The sequence below is a fragment of the Cetorhinus maximus genome, chromosome 15 (genome assembly GCF_964194155.1).
Source record: "Cetorhinus maximus chromosome 15, sCetMax3.hap1.1, whole genome shotgun sequence".
Lineage (NCBI taxonomy): Eukaryota > Metazoa > Chordata > Chondrichthyes > Lamniformes > Cetorhinidae > Cetorhinus > Cetorhinus maximus.
Genome location: NC_135893.1, coordinates 90809521 through 90835517, shown reverse-complemented (window position 1 = coordinate 90835517; position 25997 = coordinate 90809521). Strand labels below are relative to the sequence as shown.

Sequence of the window (25997 nt, the reverse complement as noted above, 5' to 3'; positions counted from 1 at the left end):
CTAACTGATGTCCCTCATCCCTGGAATACCCTTGCTGTCTCTGTATCATACTAAGCCAGGTTAGGAATATGAGTATGTAAGATCTCCCCCCAAAAAAAAAGAAAATCAAAAGAAACTGGATTTACGAGCCTGAGTTATAAGCGTGCACAAGCAGGTTTATCATATGACTCAGAGGCAGCTTTCTTTTGGTAATGAATGATGGTTCCCATGGTGATACTTCCTGTATGTTAGTCATTGTGGTTGACATGTACGCAGCGGTGTACATTTGCTTATGGAAGAGGTTCCTTGCAGAGGAGGTGAAGCCTGCAAGATGAAGTAGACTTCAATTAATCTTTGACAGGAAGTGGTAGGAGGAACATTTTTGCCCATACCTGCGGTGTTTAAGGTATTAAAAAAAATCATAGTTACAAATACAGAGCAAACTATCCTGCTGAAGATGATTTATAACTGAAATATCTTCGTAACATTTTTTCATTCAGTTATACCAAAGAGTGATTAAGAAAATATTTGAATGATTCTGTCAAAAGGCAATGTGGATGACAATAATTAAATAACAAAAATTTATTTACCCGAATAATAAACATCAAATCTCCAAAACACATTAACCAAATCCCAAAAGAGACAGCTTTGCTCTGCAGTTGATTAAATGATACCCCGGCTGAGAACTCTTTGTTATAAGAGGCGTAAGTGTGTTTCATTTTTGAACACCTTAACAAGAGCAAAAGCTAAAAAAAAAAGGTAAATATTTTGATGTTCAAAGTTAAAGTGATCATGGTGACACACAAGAAAAGAACCAAGATATTCCGCTTATACAATATACCAGATGATTTCCAAATTCTTTGGGCTGAATTTTCGTCTGGGTGCAGAGGTGTGTTTCGGTGTGCGAATGGCCACATTTAGCCCCTCCGCATTCCTGACCGCCGTGCCATTTCCCTCTGGCCCTTTTCAGGGTCTGGAATGCCTAGTGTGCAAAATGCACACCTGTCCCCTGAGGTCAGGGGACAAAAAAATCAAATTTCCTCCCACACACCATTTTTCGCCTGGTGGTGCAGGGTTTTGGAAGCACGCCAGATTTGAGAGTCCATGAAGAAAATGGGGAGCCTGCTGAGGAGTTTGGAACATTCTGGAAGGTAAGGGTAAAATGTTTTGACATCTTCAAATGTCACTATCAGGTGTTGTATTACAATGTAAATGTGTTTTTAATGCAGTGATCCATCATAGGGATTTGTCTTTTGAAGATATTACTGTATTTTTCCAATGGAGAAAGCTTCATAATGCAGTGAAAAATTTTACAAAATGTCCTGTCAGTCTGTGATGTCATCTTTTCTCTTGTGATTTAAATGGCTCTAGCTGATAAAAAAAAATCTGATTTTGGCACTTGAAAAAATCTACACTCGAAAAAAATCTAACCACCTGCTCTCTTACATTCGGATTTTGATACTTGAAAAATCTACACTAGGTAAAAACCTAACCATCTGTTCTCTTGCATTGATTGACAGGCACTCTGCTTTCAAATTGAAATGAGTACCTGCTGTTCTTTCCTTCCCGGAAAGCAGTATATTGTTTAAACAGCTGTGGTCATTATCAATGCTTGGCTTTCAAGTACTAATGGGTTTCAGCATAGTAGATGTTCCATTCATCTGAGAATAAATGACAGTTTCAAGAGGAAAAAATTCCCACCCGTTGGGGGGAAAGTGCAGGAGCGGGCGCGGGTGGGGGGTCCAATTGGTGGCGCACTGCCATTTTACGTGAATAGGCCAATTAAGGCCCACCCAGCGTAATGTCCGCCAGGAAGCGCTATGCGGTCCCTGTGCGGGTGGGGGGGGGAGGATTCCCTCACCCGAGAGTGCGCTCTTTCGCGCATGCGTGTGAAAGAGCATTCTGCCTCAGGGAGATTGGCGCCAAATTTAAAAATGGTCAAGGTGCACAGACAAAATTTCCCTGACATGTCCCCTCATGTAACACTGTCACATGAGTTGGGACATGTCCATCACTTTTAATCAAACATTTATTAAATTTTTAAAAACCCTCATGAAACCTCATACCGCCCGTGGATGAGGTTTCATGCTTTTTCTGAAGCCCGCCAGCGCTCCCGGCCTGCCCGCCAACCTTAAGGTTGGACGGTCAAGTCCATAAATTATTTCAATTACTTTTTAAATGGCCTCACTAGGCCATTGAAAGGTTAGCGGGCACACAGCTGATTCGGCTGCGCCCTCGCCAACCTGAAAATTGATATGACGCGGGGATGATGTCGGGAGTTCCGCTCAATGTCATCCCACGTCATTTTACGCGTCGGCAAGTGGGCCCCGCTCCCTGCTCACCGACCTAAAGATCCTGGCCAAGAAGTTTCCATAACAGATTGTCCCTTTGATCTGGCTTCTGGTTTGTTGACACAAGCTGATAGAATTACAAGCATTACAAGAATTTTTTTTACATGGCAGGATACAATTTTTCTCAGGATCAATTATATGGATGTTTTTATTGGATGGTGAGAGGTTTTTCTTCCCCCCAAGGAATGTAAAATATTTTCCTTTGGTGTTGCATGGAATCTGAGGACTGTACAGAGGGTGAATGACTGTGGAGGAATCATGGAGGTGGCATGGGTGATCTGAGGGAGTATGGGCTGGTATGGGGGTTGGGTGGGAAAGTGATGGGTGATCAGTGAGGTTTAAGGGGGGGTCTTTAAACACTGTTGGGAGCTGGGATATTTTGTTAGAGAAATGAGGCGGGCCTTCTAACTGGCCCTGCCTCCACACTCACACTCCTCACACATTTTCAAGCGTGGATTGCAAACTGCACTACAAACCCAACGCCAGTGTGAAAATACAAAAATGTGTTGGGTCTGCATTTTGCGAGAAGCAAAAGTGCACAGATTGGGTTTTCCAAAGCCCAGAGGAAGATTCGGATCTCTGTGCATTAATAAATGCTACAAAACAGAAAACAGAGCATGGGGATTAAAGGCAATTACTTAACTGCAAAACATGGAACATTATAGTGTTCCACAAGGATCAGTGCTGGGACCACTAATGTTCACCGTTTACAGAAATGATTTGGACTCAGGAATTGGAATTTCAAAAGTTGCAGAGGATACCAAATTGGGCTGAATGGGCTGGTTAGCTCAGTTGGTTAGATGGCTAGCGTGTAGATTAATGCCAACAGCACGAGGTTTGATTCCCATTTTGGCTGTGGTAGACTCAGTGCCTGCCTCCATGCCTTATCATAATAAAAATTCAATCGCCAAGAACCTGCCTTCAGGCAGAGAACTGAAATAGACCAAATTGGGGGTATAATTAATACAGAGGAGGACTACAACAAAATGCAGGAAGACATTAAAAAACTTGCTGAATGGGTGGGTAATTGGCAAACGAGCTTCAATATTGGTAAATGTGAGCTGATACATTTTGGCGAGAAGTAAACTGGATTCAAAATTGGCTGTGTGGGAGAAGACAGAGAGTGGTAGTGGATGATTGCTTCTCAGACTGGAGGTCTGTGACTAGTGGTGTGTCTCAGGGATCTGTGCTGGGACCATTGTTGTTTGTTGTCTATATCAATGATTTGGATGATAATGTGGTGAATTGGATCAGCAAGTTTGCTGATGACACTAAGATTGGAGGCGTTGTGGACAGCGAGGAAGGCTTTCAAAGCTTGCAGAGAGATCTGGACCAACTGGAAAAATGGGCCAGAAAATGGCAGATGGAATTTAATGCGGAAAAGTGTGAGGTGTTACATTTTGGAAGGTCAAACCAAGGTAGGACATACACAGTAAATGGTAGGGCACTGAGGAGTGCAGAGGAACAAAGGGATCTGGGAGTTCAGATACATAATTCCCTGAAAGTGGCGTCACAGGTAGACAATGTTGTAAAGAAAGCTTTTGGCATACTGGCCTTCATAAATCAAAGCATTGAGTATAGGAGTTGGGATGTTATGGTGAGGTATAAGACATTGGTGAGGCCAACTTTGGAGTATTGTGTGCAGTTCTGGTTGCCTAACTACAGGAAGGATATCAGTAAGATTGAGAGAGTGCAGAGAAGATTTACTAGGATGTTGCCGGGTCTTAAGGAGTTGAGTTACAGGGAAAGATTAAACAGGTTAGGACTTTATTCCTTGGAGCGTAGAAGAATGAGGGGAGATTTGATAGAAGTTTACAAAATTATGAGGGGTATAGACAGAGTAAATGCGAGTAGGCTCTTTCCACTTAGATTAGGAGAAATAAACACGAGAGGACATGGCTTTAGGGTGAAAGGGGAAAGGTTTAGGGGGAACATTAGTGGGAACTTCTTCACTCAGAGAGTGGTGGGAGTGTGGAACGAGCTACCATCTGACGTGGTAAATGCGGGCTCACTCTTAAGTTTTAAGAATAAATTAGATAGATACATGGATGGGAGAGGTCTGGAGGGTTATGGACTAGGTGCAGGTCAATGGGACTAGCGGAATAATATTTCGGCACAGACTAGAAGGGCCGAATGGCCTGTTTTCTGTGTTGTAGTGTTCTATGGTTCTAAGTTTGAGGAGGTCACACATTCTTTGGAAAATGCCTATATAGGGTAGAGGAGCAGAGAGGTCTGGGGGTCCGATACGTAAGTCACTAAGTAGCGATGCATGTTAATGAAACCATTAAACAAAACAAACAAAATACTGGGGTTCTTTTCTAGAGGGATAGAACTGAAAAGCAGAAAAAATACATTAAGCTAGTTCGGAACCTTGCTTCGACCACATTTGGAGTGCTGTGAACAGCTCTGGTCTCCGTGGCCGGAATTTTATGGGCCCATCACGGCAGGAACGAGGCCGTAGAATGCGGCGAACCATTCTAAACCCCATTGACTTTGGCGGGACCGTAAAATCCCGCCAGTGTAAAATTCTGCCGCACATTATAAAAACGTGTAAAAACACTGAGGTGAACACAAAAAAGATTTACCAGCACAATGCCAGAACTGTGTCGTTTTACCTATCAGGGAAGACTGAACAGGCCGGGGCTCTTTACTCCAGAAAAAAAGAAAAATGAAAAATGAGGGTGGGGTGACCTGATAGAGGTCTTTAAGGTTATGAAAGGGTTTGGTATGGGAGATGTTGTGGAGATGTTTACACTTGCGGGGGAGATCAGAACTGGGGGCCATAAATACAAGATAGTCACTAATAAATTCAATAGAGAATATAGGAGTACTTTTTCTACCCAGAGAGTTGTTGGAATGTGGAATATTCCACAAGGAATAATTGAAGTGAATAGCATATATACATTCAAGAAGAAGCTTGAAAAAAACAGAAGGGAACGGAAGGTTAGATGAGGTAGGGTGCGCGAAGGCTTTTGAGGAGCATAAAATATGGCATGGAAAAGTTGGGTTGAATAGCCTGTTTCTATGCTCTCTCTCTCTCTCTCTCTATATATATATATATATATATAAATCCCAGTCACTCATTCACCCCGAAATAAAAAATAAGCATGTAATAACTTTCCTCAAAAAACTGTTAAAATTGACCTTGTATCTCGCTTTAAGTTAACTTGGAACAACAAGACCCTTAAGCAGCGTTACAGCTTACAAAAGATACTATTTGATTTTAAATCTGAAAAAATGCTGTACCCCAAAAAAACCTCTCTGTCTGAATCATTTTCTCAGTACAAACAAGATAAGGTACTGTAACCATTTGCTGACTGTGAGTCAGAAGATTGTTCTCAGGTTAAAAATGCGAACTTGAAAATATTTCACTGTGAAACCTCATCTCTAATAATGTTCGGAAATATATGTCTTGGCTCATTTTTGAAATCATTTGGAGGGATAAAACAAAGCACAAATATTTACAACCTGATAGAAAATACATTTTGGTGAATCTTAACACTGCGCATATTCAGACAGATTCCTCCCCTCTCTGTCACTAGTCTCTCTGGAATGGTAAATAAACCCATGGTTGATTTAATAAAACAGCATTTTTATTATACCTAGCAAAAGGCAAGTTAATGTTTTTTTTTACATCTTTGGGAAAGTCAGAGGAGAAAATGGCCTCCAATCATATCAAACACACCTAAAATAAACTACACTGAATACTATTGTGAACAGCTAAACACACTTTACAAAGGTGCAATTTTACCAATAATCCTCGGTAGTTCGCATATTCCCCACGGTATTTGAACAGGCAAACAGCTTAGTCTCCTCTTCAGCAAAGCCACATGGGAAAGGTGGTCAGTAAACTGGGAGACTCTGGCTGCTGATTCAGGATCACAAAGGCCAAGCAGAATGCCAAGACCAAGCGGCCTTAGCGAGGCACTGTGCTGCAGCCAATTGGAATCATCAAACTGAATGCGTGTTGGGTCCTGTTGATCCTGGGAGAGACTTAGCATTTCTATAGCAAAATCGGCATGGTGATCGGCGATTACTGCATCAGATGGCAATTCAAGCTGAGGAAGAGAGAAAAACACAATTGCATCAAGTTTGCTATATTTAAGGAGCTGCACATGATAACAGATCAGCCTAGCAGAAGAGATCCTCTTCTAATTTTGCTGGCCACTTGCACTTTGGTACAAATTTTGGGTGGGAATTAACATGCACAAAACTACAACTCTTCCAAAACTCTGAGCTTGCCCAACTCTGGCCTCTTGTGCATCCCTCTCTTCATTCCACCATTAGTGGTCATGTCTTCAGTTGTCTGGTCTCTAGGCTCCCTCTCTGCCTCTGGTCTCCTCCTTTAAGAGGTTCCTTAAAATCTATTATGCACAAAGTGCTTGGTCAGACTCATGGGCCCCATGGAATGCAGCCAGACAGAGTCTTCAGTGTCACAATTCAGGGCCTGAAAGCAGGAATTGCGCATCATGTGAGCACAGCACCACGTCAAGGCTGCAAGTTCTGGGAAATGGAAGCAAGAGGTGTGTCACAGCCAGTCAGAGATACGCCGTGTGATGGAATCTCTTAGAATATCCTCAAAACAGAGATGGAAAACCTACATGGGAAATGCAAGAACAAAGACCAATTCAGAAGTCCTCTGGCAAAAGTTCCTCTCTGAACCCTCATAGGTGAACAGGCAAACCTTAGATCCACTATTTTCCAGAAATGCTTTACTTTTACCTTCTCTTAACCATGATTACATCATTTTAGAGTAATTCTTCTAATACCCTCTTGAAAGACTGTAAGGAATTGCTAGCCTCTCTGAAATCTTGCTCCACAGGACAGTCACCTTCCTGACATCCAATCTCATCTCTACTTCTGTTTGTATGGATGGCTACAGTTCTACCCAATCTTATTGATGCAAACACACCATTTGCATGTAGTCCATGTCTTTGATAATCTGCAGGATATTTTTTACAAGAATATTTCAAGAGATGAGGGATTGCAGTTATGTGAATAATTTGGATAAACTGAGGTTGTTCTCCTTAGAGAGAGGAAATTGAGAGGAGATTTGATAGAGGTATTCATAATGATGAGGGGTCTGGACAGAATAGATAGAGAGAAATTGTTCCCATTGGAAGAAGGGTCAAGAACCAGAAGACACAGAATTATAGTAATTGGCAAAAAAACCAAAGGCAACATAAGAAAAGACATTTTTATGCAGCCAGAGGTTGTGATCTGGAATGCACTCCCTGAAAGGGTGCTGGAGGCAGATTCAATTGTACCTTCCAAAAGGGAATTGCATAAACGTCAGACAAAATGTAGGTTCTATAGACACAGTGGGCCATATGGCCTTCTCTGAATCTATTCTATTCCATAAAACACCTACGCATGAGTCTCCTCTAGATTTTCATCTCTTCACTGAGTACACAACCAAGGTATCAAGTCAATGTTCACAAGCTTAATAATCTCAGATTGCAGTTGTTTGTTGTCCTTCTCTGTACCTTCTCCAGAGTCACAATGTCCTACTTCTGTTGCAGAACCAAACAAGGTTGTATCAAAGTCTTATACAACCTTGTTATTGTCGGGAATAATCTGGACATACAGCTCAGGATCTTGCTTTGTTTGGTCGCTGCTTCCTACCATTGAGCTTGAATCTTGAGGGTGCATTCAACAGTCACTTGCAAATCATTCTCCCTCTCGCTTGCTTTCAGCTGACACCCACCCAAGTTTTATTCCTGGTCCTTACCAGGTTTACCTATGTTCCTATCTGTATATTTGGCTACATTGAGGACATTTTGAAGCCTTTATCCCACTTCCCCAATCTATCCAACTCTTGTTGCAAGTGAGCAGATTTCCCATGGCATTGCTCAGATGGTGTACTGCTTTACAATGATAGCAACGTCGCACCATGTAACACACAATGTATTATTCTGCTGCTCAGGTGGAAAAGGCTTTAAATTTGTCCAACCCATTTAAGGCTGGAGAGCCCAACTGCTGCAGAGCATGAGGTCAATTGTTGTCAATGAGGGAAGTTTGCCAATCAAAAGGTCCTCATAAATATTCAGCTCCTGGTTAGAAGAAACTTACATGTAATGACTGGTCACAATAAAAGGTTTCGTAGCACACAGGGATATATTTACAGACCCGTGAAAAACAGGTATGGACATTCAAACTACATTCCTAGTATGGCTTCATTAGGCAGGTACTAATTCATTCACTTTTTTCACAGTCTGCACCTTTCTCACAAGAAACAAAAATGAGGTTTCTTGATAAATAACAGCTCTTTGATGGTCTTGCATGGAACTGAAACTCAATTGTTTTTGCAACATTTCAACATTGCAGAATCACAACCTCTGCACCACATATCAAAGCATTGTGCTAGAAATGCAAGATTGTATCTGAAAATTAGAACCTTTGAAATAAGGGATTATTATATTAGGGAACAAACTCTCAGCTGACAGGTTCACATAGTTAAATCCAGGGCAAAAATGCACAAACTTTATTTAAATATCCACCTGATAAGGGAAAAGAAAATTTGAAAGCCCCAACCTTCAATTGTCCTATCTATGGAAGAGATATTTCTATCTGAAGCTCCCATTACTTACAGCTTTGCTGCTTAGATATTAACAGTGCATCATGTTGCTCAAAAAAGAGACATGTCAAAGCTTTTCATCTTGCACTCAGCAGGATACTTTGCAAGAATACCAAATGTCCTGATGAGTGCAAGATGAAAAGCTTCGACAAGACCCCTTTTCAGCAATACTCAAGTTCTGTACTAAGTGCATCACATATAGCTGGTGATATCCATTTGAGCTGAAGGGAAAATTAAAGCTACTTAAAAAATAAATCAGAGTCTAATAACTATTAACTGTCAGATGCTGTTTGGGGTGAGAATTGTCTGGCGGGGTTTGGAAAGTTACAGGTCCTACAACTTATTTGCTGCATGCTTGCTCTGCACTTAGTGCTTTGTCCTTTGCCCCATCTACCCCTTTGAAGTGGACAGAAAAATTCCCATGGCCGCTATTTGAAGAGCAGGGGAATTCTCCCCAGCATCCTAGCCAACATTTATCCCTCAAACATCATCACAAGAAACAGATAATCATTTATCTCATTGTGGGGATTTCTGGGCATAAATTGGTTGCTGCACGTACTTTATTACATTAGCAACCGCACTCAAAAAGAATTTTGTTGGTCGAAAAGTGCTTTGGGACTTTGTGAGGTTATGCAAAGTGCAATAAAAATGCAAGCTTTTTCTTCCACAATAGGTTGCTGCACCATCAAATAAATTTAAAAACTTTAAAAAAAAATTAAGTGATCGTTAAAACCAAATAAAGTAACAGACCTGATCTTATCATAAACTCTTGTCCTTGTAGACAAAGTAGGTACCTAACACATGCCTTTAGTTGCTGGCCACAGGGGGCTTTGAAGTATCCTGAGCAGAGTAAACTCATCTTTGACATATTTCTGAAAAGGGTCCCTTCAACAGGCATTAGACCCCCTAATGTACCTATTCAGGGGGCCCAAACCATTTTTAAGCATCCACGAGGGACACTGGCCGTCCCACTGCTAAATAGCTTTGAGCTTGTTTCAGACCCAATAAATATTTAAACATCTAAAAATACTATGGTGTACAAATTGTTACATGTTGTGTCCATTTTCCACCTGTAAAACAGACATATAAAATGCATAGCAATTTCTACCCCAAAATGTTTCCCAACAATTTTACTTGATTGCATTTGTTGTAAATAATTTATGAGAGCGCATCAGACTGAATGGAATATTTCACTATTCTTTTAAATCACTGGTGCTAACATCCACCTTTCATTTGATTAAAATGAGTTTCAGCGTAGTGCAGGAATAAATTTTGTAAAAGAATGGCTGAGTAATTACTATATAGGTTATTGCTCCTTGTAAAAATCTGGTTTCCCTGGGATCACAGAGCGTTCAATGAGAAAACAGACCGTTTTTGAGAGATGCTTTTCTCTGCACAACAGGTGGTCTTAAATGCCAGTCTCCTCGGTGTGGCTGCCAAACTATATCTGAACGGAAGCAATAAACAATTCAGCAACTTACGTGCTCATTTCCTTGCTGCATTGTGCAGCTGGTGGAATGAGCAGTCTTCAGGTTGACTGGGGTTATGAGGTTTCCATCGTGTGGCTTGGTCTCATGATGTAGGTCAGTGAAGAAAAAGACTTTATCCGGGCAAGAGGTGGGCCAGGAGAGGATTCCTTGTTTATCCACACAGCAGAGCACCTAATGGGGAAGGCAACCAAAAAAAGGTGACTTAAAATATCATACCATCATGCAACAGAGAAGGAGGTCATTCAGCCCATCGTGCCTGGGTTGGCTCTTTGAAAGGGCTATCCAGTTAGTCCCACTCCTCTGTCCTTTACCAAACCCCTGCAAATTATCAGGTATTTATCCAATACCCTTTTGAAAGTTACTGTTGAATCTGCTTCTACTATCTTCTAGGCAATGCATTCCAGATCACAACAACTCACTGTGTAAAAAAAAACTTCTCATCTCCCCACTCTATTTCTCTCTCTCTCTCTCTCTTTCTGCTTATAGCTACTCCTGCCAGGAGATCTGCTGTCATGGTATGTAACACTCGTCTGTCTTGCGCCATCTTCACACATCCACTATAGCTCGTCTGCAACTACTCTGTGATGTCCATCATCCAGCCACACCTAGGCTGACCCTTCTTTTTGCTGCCTTCCACCTTGAGGTCTGTATAGTTTTGAGCTCTGATCAAATGGCCAAAAAAAAATCCAAAATGGATGTCACTTTGGAGGGTTGTTTTTGCTCTTGCAATTTCTAGCACCTCGTCATTTGTCTTAAGGTCTGTTTATGGAATTTTAAGCATATGTCTTAGCATCCACATTTCAAAGGCCTCTATTTTCTCCCACAGGTCTTTATTTATTGTCCAGGTTTCTGAGGCATACAAGAAAGTGGATAAAATGTAGCATCTTATGAGTTTTTTTCCATGTTACCTTTTTACTTGTTTTCTTCTTGTTAATACATCATTCGCCTTCGCAAAATTACTTCCGGCTATCTCCATCCCTCTTCTGACTTGGGCATCACCTCTACTGTCTTCTGTTATCATTTGGTCCTAAGTTAACAAAACTACCTACTTGTCCCAGTGTGACGCCATCCAATATTCACCTGTCGTTCCTTCCAATATATTCCTTCTGACTGCTATTGTTTTTGTCTTTTTGGTGTTCGTACTCAATCCATATTCTAAGCTTCTAGATTTTACTTGATATTTTGCAAGGCCGCTTCTGACTCTGCATGAACCACTGTGTTGTCAGCGCATTGTTATATTCCTGCCTCCAATTTTTACCCCTGGAAGTACATCTGACTCTCTGAATATTTGTCCTGTGGGCAGATTGAATAATTTTGGTGACAGTACACAGCCTTGTTGTTCACCTCCCTTCATTTGAAAGGTATCTGATTGCCAATCCACTAGTCCCTTTCATTTGCCAATTAAGCCTGTGGCCTCTGGTTACCAGTCCATCTTAGCTTAAATATTCTCCTGAGTAACACATCAGGGAGGATTTTCTCCTTGTCCGGCGAGTGTGGAGGGTGGGCCTGGGAGCGGCTGTGCAACCGACCACCACCCGCGAATGGGCCTCGACCACGATTTCACACTGGCTGGGCAATGAACGGCTAGGCAGCGTGAATTGCGTGCTGAAGCGCTAGCGCTGCCTGGGTGGTGGGGGGGAAGGCAAGCGCGGAAGTCAGCGCATGCACGGGGGGGGGGGGTGCGCTCACAGAAAGCTCCCTGAAGGCACAGAGCTGCCTCAGGAAGCTTAAGATTTTTAACTTCACAAATAAAGATTTTAAAATTAAGGGAAACATGTCCCCTCATGTGACTCTGTCACATGAGCAGGGACGTGTTAAAAATGAGTTTTAGACGTTTCTATTGTTTTCTTAATCAACGGACGAAACCTCATCCTGCCCGTCGATGAGGTTTCGCAGAAAGCTTGGCCTTTTCACCCGCCCGCCAAATGTAAGGTCGGACAGGCAGGGAAAAATTCGATTCAACTAATTGACTAAGGGCCTTAATAGGCCTCTTAATTGTCGGCGGGCGCGGTCTCACATGCCTCTGGTGTAAGCCCGGCAACTGAAATACCGCACAAGTGTGCGATGACATTGGGAGTCTCGCCCGCCATCATCACGCACTATTTTTCTCCTCTTCAGGTTGGGCACGTGCCCGCCCGAGGAGAGATAAATTCTGCCCATTGTTTGTGTAAACATAGGTCTTCAGACTCAAAATTACAGAAGGAGAAATATATAAATTTGCTTTAGTAACAGAAAATCTTCAACGTAAGTTATTTTGTTCATGTGATGATGCTAGGCTCAGTAAAGAGGCCTGGATGGTTGGGTGAGGGAAGGCTCTGAGGTTAAGACAGGGCCTAATTCTGAGAGCAGGATGGGCCCAAGGATCAAGCAGCTACCACTGAATATCCATTTTGGGAATTCACTATAATTTTTCTCCCAGGTTGTCTGCCGCAACATCTGTCAAATGAATTTTTAATTCAGGCTGACTCCAGGACAATTAGAGAGTGTTGGCAACTCAATCATCAAACCATACTCTCTACACCGTGGGCAATGTGTTTTGGCAACCAGTGTGCTTTGCACTGTCCTTTGGAATGCACCAGATTCTGACATTGTGTAAGCAAGGGTGGGGGAATAAATTACTGTACCTCATATTGCAGTCAGTGTTACAGTTCATGGGATGGGAGCATCGCTGACAACGGCAGCATTTATTGCACAACACCTAATTGCTCTTGAGAAAATGGTGGTGAGCTGACTTCATGAAATGCTGCAGTCCATGTGATGTAGGTACACCCACAGTGCTTGGAAAGAGAGTTTCATGATTTTGACCCAACGACAGTGAAGGAACGATGATATAGTTCCAAGTCAGGATGGTGGGTGACTTGGAGGGGAGCTTGCAGGTAGTGGTGTTCCCATTCATCTATTGCTCTTGTTCTTCCAGGTGGTACAGGTCACGGATTTGGAAGGTGCTGTCAAAGGAGCCTCGGTGAGTTATTGTAGTGCGTGTAGATGGTACACACTGGGCAAAACTTTGCCCTTGGCAGGCGAGCTCGGTGGGGCGCGGGCGGGGGTGGTCGGGAGGCTAGTGAGCCAATTAATGCCCACCCAGCGTGAAACGTGAGCGGTGCAGGCGGGAGGAGGAGGGAGAGCAGGCCAAGCGCGAACTTCCTGCATGTGTACAAGTGATAGTTGCATAATCTCCCTGAGGCATGGAGCTGCCTCAGGGAGATTATGATGAGGCGGTTTTTTTTTTTAAAATGAAGAAAATAAAAATGTAATAAAACATGTTCCTTCATGCGACTCTGTCGCATGAGCAGGGACCTGTTATTAATTAAATTTTGAAACTTTTATTTTATTTTTATTTGCTTTTGGAAACCTCATCCCGCCCGTGGATGAGGTTTCCAAAAAAATGCAAAGGCTGCTTCGCCTTTTCACCTGCCCGCCAGCCATTAGGTTGGATGGGCAGCAAAAAGTTTAATTTAATTCATTATTTAATGGCCTTAACAGGCCTTTTAATTGTCGGCGGGCGTGCTGCCAACTCTGGCGCGTGACTGCCCACTGAACTATCGTGTGACTGCGCGGTGATGTCAGCACGCCCGGCCGACGTCAATGTACATCATTTTACGCTTGAACCGGGGTGGGGGGGGTTGGGTGTGTACCCACCCACCGAGCGAAAATTTCTGCCCACTATTGCCACTGCGTATTGTTGGTGGAGGGAATGAATGGTTAAGGTGGTAGATGCAGCACCAGTTAAGTGGGCTGCTTTGTCCTGGATGGTGTCAAGCATCTTGTTTTGTGGGAGCTGCGCTCATCCAGACAAGTGGAGGGTATTTCATCACACCCCTGACCTGTGTCTTGTAGATGATCAACAGGCTATGGGGAGTCAGGAGGTCAGTTACACATTGTAGAGTTCCCAGCCTCAGACTTGCTCTTGTCGCCACAGTATTTATGTGGCTTGTCTAGCTAAGAGTCCGGTCAATGGTAACCCCCGGGATGGGGTTTGGGAATCACTGAGGAATGGGAGCATTGTGGCAATGTTACTGGATCAGTAATCTAGAGGCCTGAACTAATGCTCCAGAGATATGTGTTCAATTCCTACCATGCAGCTGGAGAAATTTTAATAAATCTAGAATAAAAAGTTACTCAGTAGTTATGATCATGAAATTACCTGATTGTTGTAAAAATCTATTCAGGGAAGGAAATGTGCAGTCCTTACCTGGTCTGGCCTACACATGACTCCAGACCCAGAACAATATGGTTGACTCTTAACTACTCTCTGAAATGGCCTAGCAAGTCACTAGCAAAGTTAGCAGCAAACATCTACCAACAACAAAGATTACCACTACTGCTTCATAGAAGTTGGTGGAATAGTCTACATGTCCCAAAGTCTGTGGGTGGGATATTCCGGCCCCACCCACCATCGGGATGGTCCGGTCCCACCGAAAGTCAATGGGCTTTTGGCTTGGCCGCTGAATCTCCTGCGGAGATCCCGCCATAGTGGGGCTGAAAAATCCTGGCTTTTGCCTTTAACCTCTTGGCACAGCTGAGGACTTGCAATTTTTATTACATAATGACATGAAATATAAACTGGTGATGTTCTGTGTGGCTGGTGTGACAATTCTCTCACTCTCCCTTCAGGTACCATGCCCTAAGAGGGTTTTGGCGACAATGGATTTCCATTTGATTCATGTTGGCCCATGATTATGCTTAACAAGGTACTGCAGTGGTTCGCTATTACCTTCTGTAGTATAGCTAACCAGGACACTCTCCCACTTTTATCGCCTACCATCATGTGTATTGCAAGGATTTACAGGCTGATAATCAACCTGTTTGGCCATGTTATCAACGCACCTTCCGTGGACATTGAGTCCTGGAATGGGAAAAGAACCCAAAGCTTCTGGCTCATTGCACCACAAGAGCTCCTTGGTGTTACAATTATGAAGTTTAAAAGATTATTATATTTTGGGACCGTAGCTTTAAATTTAGGGAAAATGAAGGAGTCATGTGACCTGTTTTGCAGTCTGTCTGGCAATAAGCCTGGGCGCTTTGATTGTTAGCGATCAAAGGAAGGATTGGTTTGTTTTAATGAGAAGAAGATGCAAAATATTTACACTTGGAGACAATGGCAGCAGTCTCTGGGTTCACAATGAGTATACTCTGAGTCTACCAAAGTCCCAGAAAAGTGTTATAGGTACTGGGTTGCAAACAGTTGTGTTGTAAACGGTCTGTTTATTTCTAAGATGAAAGGGCATTGTGATCAAAGATAGCTAATTAGCCTTTCTACATAAATACAAGGTTAATGTGCTTCATGTTGCCATGAGGAAGAGGCAGGTAAAGCCATTTTTGAGATCAGGCTACAGGCTTACCTATTAATCAATGAGTATCACAGATGGACAGCAGCAGTTCTGTGTGGTCAGCAGAAAGAAAAGGTTGCTTGACATTGCAAGCTACCATAGCTGGATGCAGGAGGGAGATGGTCTTAAGTCAAAGAGATGCATCCTGTAGCCTTCTACAGATTCCAGGAGATTTGTTTTGGCTTGGCCGCAAGGGAGGAGAAGAATCATCGGAACAGGCTTTGCTGCTGGTGGTGGATTTAAGAAAAACTCCAAAAACTGAGGAAAATAGAGGAAAACTGAGGAAAGCCTGGAGAAAGTTACTACTCGGGGCAACAGGGATATGAAAACCTATTTGAAGCTGGGGACATCTGTGGACTGTTTGCTAAAAGGACTGTAATTCTGTCTGTAATTCTATTCAGAGTGCAACAAGTGATAAATATACGAGGAATGCCACTTTCTGTAGTTTAAAGTATAAACAGTCTACAAATAGAAAATACTATTTAGTCAATAGTGTTTTTTAGTCATTTGTTACAGTAAACGTTTTAAATGTGAAATCTTGTTGTGTCATTCTTTTAGCTGGTAACTTGAAGTTTGAATCTCTTAAAGAGTTATCTCTATAGAGATCGTAACAGTGGTAACATAAAAGAGAGAGGATGCATTGCAGTTAGTCATGTTGCATCTTTTGGGATGTCATAGGAATTATGGCAAGCTGTGCCTTTAGTCTTCTTCAATACAAGTTAATAGCACATAAGGTACTTTGCTTAAAAGATAGTAAACTTCAATTATACAAGTTCTACATTACATAGGTGTACACCTAGGTGTATACCAAGGTGTAGGTGGCAGCGTAGTGGTATTGTCACTGGACTAGTAATCCAGAGACCCAGGGTAATGCTCTGGGGACCCGGGTTCGAATCCCGCCATGGAAGATTAGAAACTATCTGGTTCACTAATGCCCTTATGGGAAGGAAATCTGTTGTCCTTACTTGGTCTGGTCTCTTGAATGGCCTATCAAGCCATTCAATTGTATCAAATCGCTAAAAAGTCAATAAGGAATGAAACCATATGGACCACCCAGCATTGACCTAGGAAACAACAATGGCAAACTCAGCCTTGTCGACCCTGCAAAGTCTTATTTACTAACACCTAGGGGCTAGCACCAAAATTGGGAGAGCTGTCTCACAGACTAGTCAAGCAACAGCCTGACATAGTCATCCCCACAGAATGATACCATACAGATAATGTCCCAGACACCACCATCACCACGTCCGGGTATGTCCTGTCCCACTGGAGGACAGGTATAGAAGAGAGTAGCAGTACAGTGCTATATAGATTGGAGGGAATTGACCTGGGAGTCCCCAACATCAACTCTGGACCCCATGAAGCCTCATGGCATCAGGTTGAGCAGGGGCAAGGAATCCTGCTGATTCCCACGTACCAAACCCTCAGCTGATGAATCAGTGCTCCTCCATGCTGAACACCACTTGGAGGAAGCACTGAGGTGGCAAGGGTGCAGTACATACTCTGGGTGGGGAACTTCAATTTCCACCACCAAGAGTGGTTTGGTAGCACCAGTACAGACCAAGCTGGCTGAGTCCTAAAAGACCTAGCTGCTACACTGGGTCTGTGGCAAGTGGTGAGGGAACCAATAAGAGGGATAAACATACTTGACCTCATCCTCACCAACCTGCCTGCCACAGATGCATCTGTCCAAGGCAGTATCAGAAGGAGTGAAACTGCACAATCCTTGTAGAGACCAAGTCCCGTCTCCACATTGAGGATACCCTCCATTGTGTTGTGTGGCAGTACCAGCATGCTAAACAAGGTAGAATTTGAACAGATCTAGCAACTCAAGACTGGGAAACCATGAGGCACTGTGGGCCATCAGCAGCAGAATTGTATTCAACCACAATCTGTAACCTCATGGCCTGGCATATCCCCCACTCTATCATTACCACCCCAACACCAAGCATACCTAAAAATGAGTTGTCAACCTGGTGAAGCTACAACATAGGACTACTTGTGTGCCAAACAGCATAAGCAGCAAGCGATAGACAGACCTAAGCAATCCCACAGCCAATGAATCAGATCTAAGCTCTGCAGTCCTGCCACATCCATTCGTAAATGGTGATGGACAATTAACAACCCACTGGAGGATGAGGCTCCGCAAATATCCCCATCCTCAATGATGGGGAAGCCCAGCACATTAGTACAAAAGATAAGGCTGAAGGAAATAACAGGCCAGTCAGTCTAACCTTGGTGGTGGGAAGTTACTAGAAAGAATTCTGAGGGACAGGATATATCTGAACTTGAAGAGACACGGATTAATCAGGAACAGTCAGCCTGGATTTGTTAAGGGAAGGTCGTGTTTGATCAAATTTTTTGAGGAGGTAACCAGGAGTGTCGATGAGGGTAATGCATTTGATGTGATCTACATGGACTTCAGCAAGGCTTTTGATAAGGTCCCTCATGGCAAGAAAGTAAGAGCCCATGGGATCCAAAGCAAAGTGGCACTTTGGACACAAAATTGGCTGAGAGGCAGGTAGCAGAGGGTGATGGTAGAGGGATGTTCCTGTGACTGGAAGTTTCTGTTTCTTGTGGGGTTCCACATGGCTCGGTGCTGGTGCCCTTGCTGTTTGTGGTGTACATAAATGATTTGGACTTAAATGTAGGGGGTATGATCAAGAAGTTCACGGATGACACGAAAATTGGTAGGGTGGTAAATAATGAGGAGGATATCAATGGACTGGTCAGGTGGGCAGAGCAGTGGCAAATGGAATTCAACCCAGAAAAGTGTGAGGTAATGCACTTAGGGAGGGCTAACGAGGCAAGGATTGCACTATGAATGGTAGGACCCTGGAAATTACTGAAGATCAGAGGGACCTTGGTGTGCATATCCACAGATCCCTGAAGGTAGCAGGGCAGGTAGATAAGGTGGTTAAGAAGGCCAATGGGATACTTGCCTTTATTTGCCGAGGCATAGAATACAAGAGCAGGGAGGTTAAGCTGGAACTGTATAAAACATTGGTTAGGCCACAACTGGAGTACTGCGTGCAGTTCTGGTCACCACATTATAGGAATGATGTGATTGCACTGGAGAGGGTGCAGAGGAGATTTACCAGGATGCTGCCTGGGCTGGAGGGTCTGAGCTATGAGGAAAGGTTGGATAGGCTGGGGTTGTTTTCCTTGGAGCAGTGAAGGTTGAGAGGGGACCTGACAGAGATGTATAAGATTATGAGGGGCATAGATTGGGTGGATAGGAAGGCAGTTTTTCCATTAGGGGTCAATAACCATGGGGTATAAGGTAAGAGGTAGAAGGCTAAGAAGGGAGTTGAGATGTTTTTTCACCCAGGGGGTGGTGGGAGTTTGGAATACACTGCCTGAAAGGGTGGTTGAGTCAGAAACTCATATTTAGATATTCACTTGCATTGCCACAGCCTCCAGGGCTATGTATGGGCCAAGTGCTGGAAAGTGGGATTAGTGTAGTTAGATCTTTGTTGACTAGCACAGACACAATGGACCAAATGGCCTCCATCTGTGCTGTAAATGTCTATGAGTCTCTGAGAAGCATTCACAACAAACTTCAGCTAGAAGTGCTGGGTGGATGATCCACCTCGGCCTCCTCCGGAGATCCCCAGCATCATAGATGCCAGTCTTCAGCCAATTTGATTCACTCCATGTGATATTAAAAAATGACTGAAGGCACTGGATAGTGCAAAGGCTATGGGCCCTGACAATATTCCGGCAATAGTACTGAAGACTTGTGCTCCAGAACTTGCCGCGCCCCTAGCCAAGCTGTTCCAGTACAGCTACAACACTGGCATCTGGCTATGTGGAAAATTGTCCAGGTATGTCCTGTACACAAAAGCAGGACAAATCCAACCCGGCCAATTACCGCCCCATCTGTCTACTCTCGATCATCAGTAAAGTGATACAAGGGGTCAACGACAGTGCTATCAAGCGGCACTTGATGAGCAATAGCCTGCTTACTGATGCTCAGTTTGGGTTCCGCCAGAGCCACTCATTACAGCCTTGGTTCAAACATGGACAAAAAAGCTGATCTCCAGAGGTGAGGTGAAAGTGACTGCCCTTGATATCAAGGCTGCATTTGACCGAGTGTGGCATCAAGGTGCCCTAGCAAACTGGAATCAATGGGAATCAGGGAGAAAACTCTCCACTGGTTGGAGTCATACTTTGCAGAAAGGAAGATGGTTGTGGTTGTTGGAGGTCAATCATCTCAGTTCCAGGACATCAGGAGTTCCCTAAGGTAGTATCCTAGGCTCAACCATCTTCAGCTGTTTCATCAATGACCTGCCTTCCATCATAAAGCCAGATGTGGGGATGTTCGCTGATGATTGCACAATGTTCAGCACCATTTGCGACTCCTTATATACTGAAGTAGTCTACATCCAAATGAAGCAAGACCCGGACAATATCCAGGCTTGGGCTGACAAATGGCAAGTAACATTCATGCCACACAAGTGCCAGGCAATGACCACCTCCAACAAGAGAGAACCTAACCATCGCCCATTGACATTCAATGGCATTATTTCGCTGAATCCTCACCATCAACATTCTGGGGGCTTACCATTAACCAGAAACTGAACTGGACTAGCCATGTGTGGTTGCAAAAACAGGCCAGAGGCTAGGAATCCTGTGGTGAAATACTCAACTCCTGACTCCCCAAAGCCTGTCCACCATCTACAAGGCACAATTCAAGAGTGTGATGGAATACTCTCCACTTGCCTGGATGAGTACAGCTCCCACAACACTCAAGAAGCCTGACACCATCCAGGACAAAGCAGCCCACTTGATTGGCACCCCCTCCACAAATGTTCACTCCCCCCACCACTGATGCACAGTAGCAGCAGTGTGTACCATATATAAGATGCATCGTAGGAATTCATCAAGGGTCCTTAGACAACACCTTCCAATCCCACGACTGCTACCATCTAAAAAAGACAAGGGCAGCAGATGCTTGGAAACACCACCACCTGGAAGTTCCCCTCCAAACCATTCAACATCCTGACCTGGAAATATATCGCCGTTCCCTTCACTGTCGCTGGGTCAAAATCCTGTAATTCCTTCCCTAACAGCACTGTGGGTGTACCTACACCACATGGGCTGCAGCGGTTCAAGAAGGCAGCTTACCACCACCTTCTGAAGGGCAATTAGGGATGTGCAATAAATATTGGCCTAGCCAGTGACACCCTCAACCCCGGAATGAATAAAAAAATGTTCATTTAGATGTGGGCTTTAGAACAGGATCAACGGCCCCAGCAGTGGTAACAATCTCTTCTGATTCATCTCATTGGAAAATTTCATTTGTCACTCTCACTTCTGAGTCAGAAGATTGTGGGTTTCAAGTTCCACTCGAGAAACTTGGGACACGACCCACTTGATCGTAAAATGACATGCGTTGACATCGGGCAAGTGTCCCGTTGTCAACGTGCTGTTGTGTGATATGTTCGATTGGTGGGCACGCGCCAGAATCGGCAGCACGTCCGCCGACAATTAAAAGGCCTATTGAGGCCATTAACAAGACACTTAAAAGAAACTTTTTGCTGCTCGTCTAACCTTGCAGTTCAGTTCCCTAATTTAGGGGCTGTGTCTATTTTGTCCCTCATTTTGTTAATTTTGTTTATTTTTAGGAAACCTCATCCATGGGCGGGATGGGGTTCCCTAAAGCAAATAAAGATAAAACTAAAAATTAAAAATTTAATTAATAACATGTCCCTGCTCACGTGACAGAGTCACATGTTTTATAACATTTTTAATTTCTTTATTTAAAAAAAAAAATACTCTTCATCTCCGAGGCAGCTCTGTGCCTCAGGAAGATTATCAAGTGCGCACTCGCACGCATGCGCGGAGTTCACACTCGCCCCATTCGCCCTCCTCTCACCGCCTGCACAGCCAGCGCTGAGCGCCGCTGCTCCTGTTTCATGCTGGGCGGGCCTTAATTGGCCCGCCAGTGTGGAATCGCCTTCTGGCCTCGATTGCGGGCAGCAGTCGGCTTCCCGCCCGCCCCGCCGAGCCCATCTGATAAGGGTAAGATCCTGCCCTTGAGCACAAAACCTACTTTAGGACAGTGAGAAGTGCCCTCTGTCAGATGAAAAGCGAATTTGAGGCCCTCTCAGGTGGGCATAAAGACCCGAAGGCACAATTTTGAACAAGAGCAGGGGAGTTCTCCTCAGAGTCCTGGCGAAATCCTTCAAATGACATCACTAAAAACAGATGATTTGGTTATTTATCTCATTGTTGTTTGTGGAGTCTTGCTTTGCGCAAATTGGCTGCTGTGTTTCCTATGTTACAATAGTGACTACCACTTCAAAAGTATTTAATTGTCTGTAGAGCGCTTTTGAATGCCCAATGGTCGTAATGGACACTCTCCAAATGCAAGTTCTTGCTGTTCACTTTTACATACATGGTTGAAAGCTGAGGAACTATGGCCTGAATTTTTGCTCTTCCATCAGATGCGCAGAGTCGGAAGAATTGCCGGCTCTGCAAACCCGACTCATGAAAAGGATTTAGAGACAGATATAGAGGATTTGCAGAGGCAGCCACAGGGGTGGCCAGGGGCTTAGGCGGGCTGGGCAAAAGGCCCACCTCAGTTATCTGGTACTTTGTCCCAGCTGTGAAAAAAAGAATGAAATAAAAAACAGCCCTCCAGCGCTCACTTCTCACACCCCCCTCACCTCCCCACACACTCCTTCCCATGGCCCATCCATGCCATCCCATGCCCCCACCCATTCCATGGCCCCTCATACCCTCCATGCCAACCTATGGCTCTCCATCCATCCCCCCATGGCCCTTTACTGCTCCTATGCCAACTTAGTGCCAATTCATGACAACCCATGCCCCCTGCCCTTTGCCAACTTACCCAGTATCCACCAGACCTTAGGGCCCATGCTGAGATTAAATAAAGTTCTTAAGTGTCTATTGATTAATTCACCATTTAAGAAAAAACCCATTTACTACATTTAATTTCCTTTAATCTCGTATAAGAACAAAAATTTGTATTAATAGACCCACTTTAAAGACTTTATAAACACTTGGAGCTGTCAATCAAAAACTATGAACTGACAGGCACTCCACCCTGACAATGATAGGTTGTGAATATCAGTCATGCAGCACTAATCCTGTAATGTAAGCCCTTAGGCTTATGTCAACAGACAGGGTGAAATAGCAAACATTGTTTTTTCCCAAAACTGCACAGTTTTTCAAATATTTAAAGGGCAGGAGATTTAAATTCCTTCACAGCTTAACAGCCCCCATTGACAGTTCCAATGAGCTTGACAGTTCCATTGAGTTTATCCACTTTTCACACACATTCATGTCCACTTTTAACAGCCCCAAAGGGCATGACCTCTACCAAAGGGTGCCTTACCTCTCCCAAAGGTGTCTCCAGACTATATCCAAAAGGGTACCTTACCTTTCCATAAGCGCACCCTGCCTCGTCAAAGAACTCCAGTAAGTTTAGACCTTCTCTGACCAGATCTAATGTGCACAAGTCATATTTCCCCCTCTTTTCTTGTGAAAATCAGATCAGACTGAAGGCACTTTAACATGTGAACCATGGATATCCAAAGTTCGTTCCCACCACCCACCCCCCCGCAGTGAAAACAGCTGGATTTGGGGGCAGGGCTTCCAGGGATCCTTACCACCTACATGAAAACTCAGGCCTGTAACTTCCCTTGCAGCTTCCTTGGGCTCAGTAATAGCCTTTTGGGTATATTTCATCTGACTGGAAAATATAACAGAAACAACACCTGCACCGATAAAGCAAGTTCTCTCATGTTATCACTCACATGGATTGCTTCAATCTCATTAGTGACTAGATGTAAAATACAATCATTGGTTTATGTAACAGCGTTCTTCAGTTCTATCTACTCCTGGATGGAGAAAGTATGGATAACTTCTAGCCCCAAGTTATTATCACGTTACTAAAAGATGGTCTTGTTGAAGAACCATGGATCATATTATGAATGTTTGCTCAAACTTCTGAAACAAAATATATACTTTGCCCCTTAATGCCTTGTACTTTTCACTGTGAATACATTACACTCCAGGTAGGATTGGTTTATATTTCTGTTTGCCCTTTGATCTTCAATGCATTTATGCACTACAATTTTGCAACTTAAATTAATGAAATGCACTGACAATTTCACGACCATTTCAAACCCATTTTTAGTTAATCTGAGTTCAGAACTGGGTCACATGTGTCTTCCTCTAGAGCCACAGATGGAGATGTGATATGGTAAGTGTAGATCCTTACTGTGATGGAGCCAAGGTTGTGGAGAAGACTAGAAGTATGACAAAGGGCAGGTGCTCTCCCTCGTAAGGTAGCCCAGAACATTCTCCATGTCTCAATCCACTTGTCCTATTTTCGTGGGATAAATTTGCAAAATTAATAGAAGTAGAAGGTATGTTCTTCTCTAATAATTGAGCAATGTTATGTTTTAAATTGTTTATACGTTGACCTACGTTGGCTCTCTGTTCTGTCAATGCCTCAATTTAAAAATTCTCATCCTTGTATTTGAATCTCTCAATGGCTTCACCCCTCCCTATCTCTGTAACTTCCTCCGGCCCTACAACCCTCCTACAATTCTGGACTCTTGCACATCCCTGATTTTCGTTGTCCAAACGTTGGTGGCCATGTTTTCAGCTGCTGAGACCCTAAGCTTTGGAACTTCCTCCCTAAATCTTTCCATCTCCCTCTATCTCTCTGTCTTCTTTTAAGACTCCTTGGACTTATCACTTTGTTCAAGATTTAGGCCACCTATTTTACTATCTCCTTATGTAGTTCAGTATCAAATTTTGTTTCAGAAATTGATTTTGTGAAGCACTTTGGGATGTTTTACTATGTTAAAGATGGAATATAAATGCATCGATATAAATGTTGTTTATCAGTAGTAGTTTAAAAATTGTCATAAAGAATCTGTAGTTCGCAATTTTAAGGTGGCGATTTGTTTCAGAAAACTCTTGCATGAAAATAGGTATAATCTAAAATATTTTTACTTATTTTATTTTCAATCAAAGAAAGGTTGGAGGTGCCTCGAATTATTTTAAACGTTGTGAGTTAGGGCTGGATTTAATGGAGGTGCCGGGGCTCTCATCCACTGACTGGGGATAGGAACCCTGTGCCTCCTCTCTTAGGGATGAGCTGCTGAATTAAGTGCCACTCAGGCACTTGACAGGTCTCCCCCGGGACCAAAGATCCCAGCGATAGAAGGCCCACTTGCCACAAGCTGTTGGCCAATCAAATGCAGGCAGCTCTATTGAAAGGCAGGAAGGTGGTGGCTGCTACCAGTATGACACCGTTGGATCATTCCTGGATCCCAGGCCGCAGGTGAGGCTTGGCAGTAAGGGCAGGGGGTAGCTCTCAGTGCACCCTACCCCACCCGCCTTCCTGGTGCTGGGTCCCTCGATCAGGCACTTTGAACGAGGGAATGCTTTGGGGTCCTGCAAGCAACCCTGCATTGGTTTGCTTGCCTGATTCCACTGATGGTGAGCCCCCCACCTGTCGCTGGATTAATACCAGCGGTGGTGGTGGCATGAAGCCCCTGAGTGGGCCTCAATTGGCAGTGGGGTAGGATGGCTGTCCACAGGCCTTCCCGCCATGGACACAAATCGGGGTGGAGGGCAGTGGATCCCCACCTGCCACCTCATTAAACACTTAAATGCCTCCCCACCCCTAAACTTGCCATGGACAGGGCATTAAATTCTACCCTTAGACTGCAATTGTTTTTTTAATTCATTTATGGGATGTGGGTATCGCTGGCCAGGCCAGCATTTATTGCCCATCCCTAGTTTAGAGGGCATTTAAGAGTCAATCACATTGCTGTGGGTCTTGAGTCACATGTAGGCCAGACCAGGAAAGGACAGCAGATTTCCTTCCCTAAAGGGCATTAGTGAACCAGATGGGTTTTTAACAACAATGGTTTCATGGTCATCATTAGACTTTTAATTCCAGATTTTCATTGAATTCAAATTCCACCATCTGCCATGGCAGGATTTGAACCCAGATCCCCAGACCATTACCCTGGATCTCTGGATTACTAGTCCAATGACAATACCACTACGCCATCGCCTCCCCTCTTTCATGCCATGGACCCAATAAACCCAGGCTTTGCAGATCTAGACACCACCATTACTCAGTGGATCTCTTCTCCATTCTCTGTTTACCAGGATGGCTCTATCACTCTCTCTCTCTTCCTCTTGCCCTAGCCTTCAAAAGGTCTCTTCTTGCCTCTCCCTACCCCCAACCCTGGTTGGTCTACCGGTTTCGTTC

At 43.8% G+C, this 25997-nt stretch overlaps 1 protein-coding gene across 1 annotated transcript in view; it reads right to left on the bottom strand.

The window, feature by feature from the left end:
* Window positions 1-5908: 5908 nt before the first annotated feature.
* The window catches only part of LOC144690996 (transmembrane protein 94-like), a 42783-nt gene continuing 22694 nt past the window's right edge, over window positions 5909-25997 (bottom strand). Inside the window, exons 9-11 of the mRNA XM_078558950.1 lie at window positions 23982-24086; window positions 10389-10568; window positions 5909-6388 (exon numbers count right to left, since the gene is read on the bottom strand). Coding sequence (XP_078415076.1) covers window positions 6062-6388; window positions 10389-10568; window positions 23982-24086 — 612 coding nt within the window. The 3' untranslated portion in view covers window positions 5909-6061. The remainder of the gene's footprint in view (window positions 6389-10388; window positions 10569-23981; window positions 24087-25997) is intronic.